The sequence below is a fragment of the Austrofundulus limnaeus genome, unplaced genomic scaffold (genome assembly GCF_001266775.1).
Source record: "Austrofundulus limnaeus strain Quisiro unplaced genomic scaffold, Austrofundulus_limnaeus-1.0 Scaffold1808, whole genome shotgun sequence".
Lineage (NCBI taxonomy): Eukaryota > Metazoa > Chordata > Actinopteri > Cyprinodontiformes > Rivulidae > Austrofundulus > Austrofundulus limnaeus.
This window is the reverse complement of record NW_013954210.1, coordinates 15,808-19,425: the sequence shown is the minus strand read 5'-3', so window position 1 is coordinate 19,425 and position 3,618 is coordinate 15,808. Positions and strand designations below refer to the sequence as shown.

The window sequence follows — 3,618 nt, the reverse complement described above, 5'->3', positions numbered from 1 at the left end:
CATAATATCTAGAAATATATTTGTGTTAAGTATGAAACAAACATGAAGTTTTATACTGAACTACAGTATATTAAATGGTGCAGTTTGAAAAAGTTAGTTGCAGTTCTGAAATGCAGGTATGCATTCAATGTAAACAAAGCACTCAGCTTAATCCAGTGACAACATTGTGGATGCATGAGTCACATGATTGATGTATTAGGTTGGGGTTAGATACATGTAATGACTGACTTATTTTCAGTCTCTTAAAACTTGTTTTTGTTTGTTTTTATAATCTCAGCTCATCCATAAGATCATAGATCTGGGTTATGCCAAGGAGTTGGACCAAAGCAGTCTTTGCACATCATTTGTGGGAACTCTACAGTACTTAGTAAGTGATTAAAGTGAACATGTCCACACCTGATTTCCTCCGAACACTTTAACACTGAGCTCGACGTCTCCTTATCTGCTCCCAGGCTCCAGAGCTCATAGAGAGGCAGAAGTACACCGTCACTGTGGACTACTGGAGTTTCGGCACGTTGGTGTTTGAGTGCATCACAGGATTTCGTCCTTTCCTGCCAACATGGCAGCCTGTTCCCTGGTAGGGCTGGTTGACAGAAATTCAGCTTATTTATTTATTGATTTATTTATTGATTATCTGTTTGCTTTAACTTCATTTAAGAAACATTTTTAATAAAAACCATAGGGAGACAACACATACTGAGCTTTTGTTTCACATATTTATATTTTTTTCCCTAAACAAATACAATGATCTAGAGTCCAAAAGTAATAGGAAACTTTAACTTTTGTACTACCTTCCCCTTTTTGTCARGATTCCGCTACAGTCAGAAATCACTTAGCAGAGCAATATTTTCTTGTGTTAACCCTGATAAACTTGATTTGAAGGTAAATATTTTTACATGATTATTGGACTTGAGCTCACGTTTAATGTAAATAAACATCAGTTTCCAAAGAATTGGAGGATATGTGGACTGGGCCAACATTAATGCCTCTCCCTAATTCCTCCTGCCTGCGATGGGAGTCTGGGGACTTAATTTAAACGCAGGAGTACATACCTCCTTATCATTACAGGAGAACATAGAGATAATATGTCACTGCTAAGAGGACATGAAAACAACCAACTTAAAAGGATTTTTTAATGTGTCGTTATAGGCACAATAAAGTCAGGCTGAAGCAGGACAATGATATTGTTGTTTACGAGGATCCCTCCGGAGAAGTTCGTTTCTCCAAACATCTGCCCCAGCCCAACAACCTCAACAGGTGATTTTACATGCAACTGACACACAAACACGTCTGCAACGTGCTCATTATCTAATGCGATAACTGCTMGTTGTCAGTCTTTTGTTAGAAAGGTTGGAGAGGTGGCTGCAGCTGATGTTGAAGTGGTCCCCTAAGGAAAGGGGCAAAGACAGCAACGCTACGCCCGGAGACTGCTTCTCCCAGCTGGACTTCATACTGCAGCTCAAGGTTAACGGGAAAAACTCCACACATACGATCATTTGAGTCAAAATATGATTATTTTAAAGTACCTTATTGTGCATTAAACCAATTTAGCATGTGAATGGTGGTTTCCTTTTGAAACCGAACTACTCCTGCAAACTTTGTCCTGTATTTTTTTTTGTATATAATATTATATTAAAGTAGCAAATAGTCCAGTTCATTCAGGAGATGGGTGCTACGAATTTTAGTTTTTGTAAATTTTATACTTTTCAATGTATTTAACTCTTATTCCCTCATATACATACAACAATAACTTTTCAAAAATGTTTCTCTTTAAAATCTGCTTCAGTATGCTGGCTATATTTTTGTTACTTTTTGCTACTCTTCCTAATTTTAGCTATAAGCTAACCTTTGRTATATGGAGCATTTAGTTTTTAGCTTAAGATGAAATGAGATAAGATAAGATAAACCTTTATTGTCCACCAAGGTGGAAATTTTCTTTTGGCTCTCCAGACGTGCAGTAAAACACATTCATACAAAAGTACATACATACAATCATAATTTCAAAAATTTAAAATGTAAATAAAAACAAAAATAAAAACCCTTAACATATCTATATATATTTTGATACTTTTAGCTACTGCTATTCTAATTTCAGTTTAAAACTAGGCTTTCACCTTATTTAGCAAGCATTTTGGTACCATTGGCTAATCTCGTGCTACTTTTCACTTGTGTTTTCCTTGTTTTAACTTAAACTTTCAGCTTCAAAAAATTTTGTTTAGCGCTCAGCATTCAAAATTAGAAAATACCCGTTCTCTAGTTTGAGTTTTTTAAAGGGTTAAACTTTTTAAACTTAAAAGTTTGATGGAATATTAAAAGGTCGCACGTGATATGGTTTTTAAGAAGAAGGCGTAAAACTGCTCCGACCTCACGCTTCCTGTTCTCTCTCCCTTCTCTCAGCTGGTTCATGTCCTGAACATGATGTCTGCTAAAATCCTGACCTACGTGGTAACAGAGGATGAGACGGTGGCCGACCTGCAGCTGAGAATAGAAAAAGACACCAACATCCCTGCAGCCAACCAGGAGCTGCTGCTGGAGGCGGGGTTAGCCCTGGAGCCTCACGCTGTGGCCACGCAGTGCGCCGTCGATTACTCAGTAATCCTGCCTCARGGTCACCCCGTAAACATCTGTCTAAATATTTACCTTCTGGATGTGAGTCACAAAGGCAGTTTAATCTGTGTCTGTAGGAGGTGGATGGGCGTCGAACAGATCTGCCCCTGGTCTTCCTGTTTGARTGCTCCTCTTGCACTTATGAACCCCAGTTTGCTCCTCGAACACTTCCTGAAAACATTCGCTTTGTCCGTAAGTTGTTTTTTAAATGTTTTTTTCATGCTTACGTCTGGGAGCTGAAAAAATATCCAAGGCAAAAATCACCTGATACCAAAAGGCAAAGGCAGACAATTGTTGTTGTTTTTTTGTCTGTATATGTGTGTATTTGTATGTTTTAAAATATGAACCATTGAATGAATTTTAATGAAACCTTTAGGTAACAGTCATTAAATGAACAGTAACTGTTTGGGTCAGTCCAATTCAAGATGGCCACCACATCCCATCAATATCTTCAAAATGTGATAAACGTAAGTCCGCTGTTGGCTCCCTGTCACATCTGTTCTGGTCATGCCCCAAACTCTTCCAGTATTGGTGTGATATTTTCAACCAGTTTTTTTGAGGTGTATAAATGCAAGCTGGTTCCAGATGCCCAGATTGCATTGTTTGGATATTCTCCTTCACTTAGGAACCACAGCATTTCTATGCAAACGACTGTGGGGTATGGAATGGTAATTGCTTAGAAAATAATATTAAGATTGTGGAAAACTGAAAAGCTTCCTCAGTTCAAAATGGGGTGAAGTGATTTTACTGAGATTCTTCAATTGGAGAAATTGCGGTATGATGTTGTGGGCTCCACTAATAAGTTCTGTAGTATCTGGCAGCCGTTTTTGGACCATCTTTCTCAGTCCAAGTCTGATCCCGATGCTCCTTCAACCTCTTAGTATGCCACCCGTGCCTTTAGAGACAGATAGTACAATCCTAAAGAGTAAATGGTAACCAGTGCACTGTAACCAGTTATTTAGATAATTGCCCTGACTTGTTTATATTTTATCTTTAGTTATTGTATGTTTT

The 3,618-nt window shown here is 38.0% G+C and overlaps 1 protein-coding gene across 1 annotated transcript in view; it reads left to right on the top strand.

The window, feature by feature from the left end:
• ikbkb (inhibitor of nuclear factor kappa B kinase subunit beta) overlaps window positions 1–3,618 on the top strand; it is a 25,486-nt gene that overhangs the window by 16,343 nt on the left and 5,525 nt on the right. Inside the window, exons 7-12 of the mRNA XM_014033693.1 lie at window positions 278–367; window positions 453–577; window positions 1,150–1,257; window positions 1,335–1,464; window positions 2,398–2,592; window positions 2,685–2,799. Of these exons, the coding sequence (XP_013889147.1) occupies window positions 278–367; window positions 453–577; window positions 1,150–1,257; window positions 1,335–1,464; window positions 2,398–2,592; window positions 2,685–2,799 (763 nt within the window). The remainder of the gene's footprint in view (window positions 1–277; window positions 368–452; window positions 578–1,149; window positions 1,258–1,334; window positions 1,465–2,397; window positions 2,593–2,684; window positions 2,800–3,618) is intronic.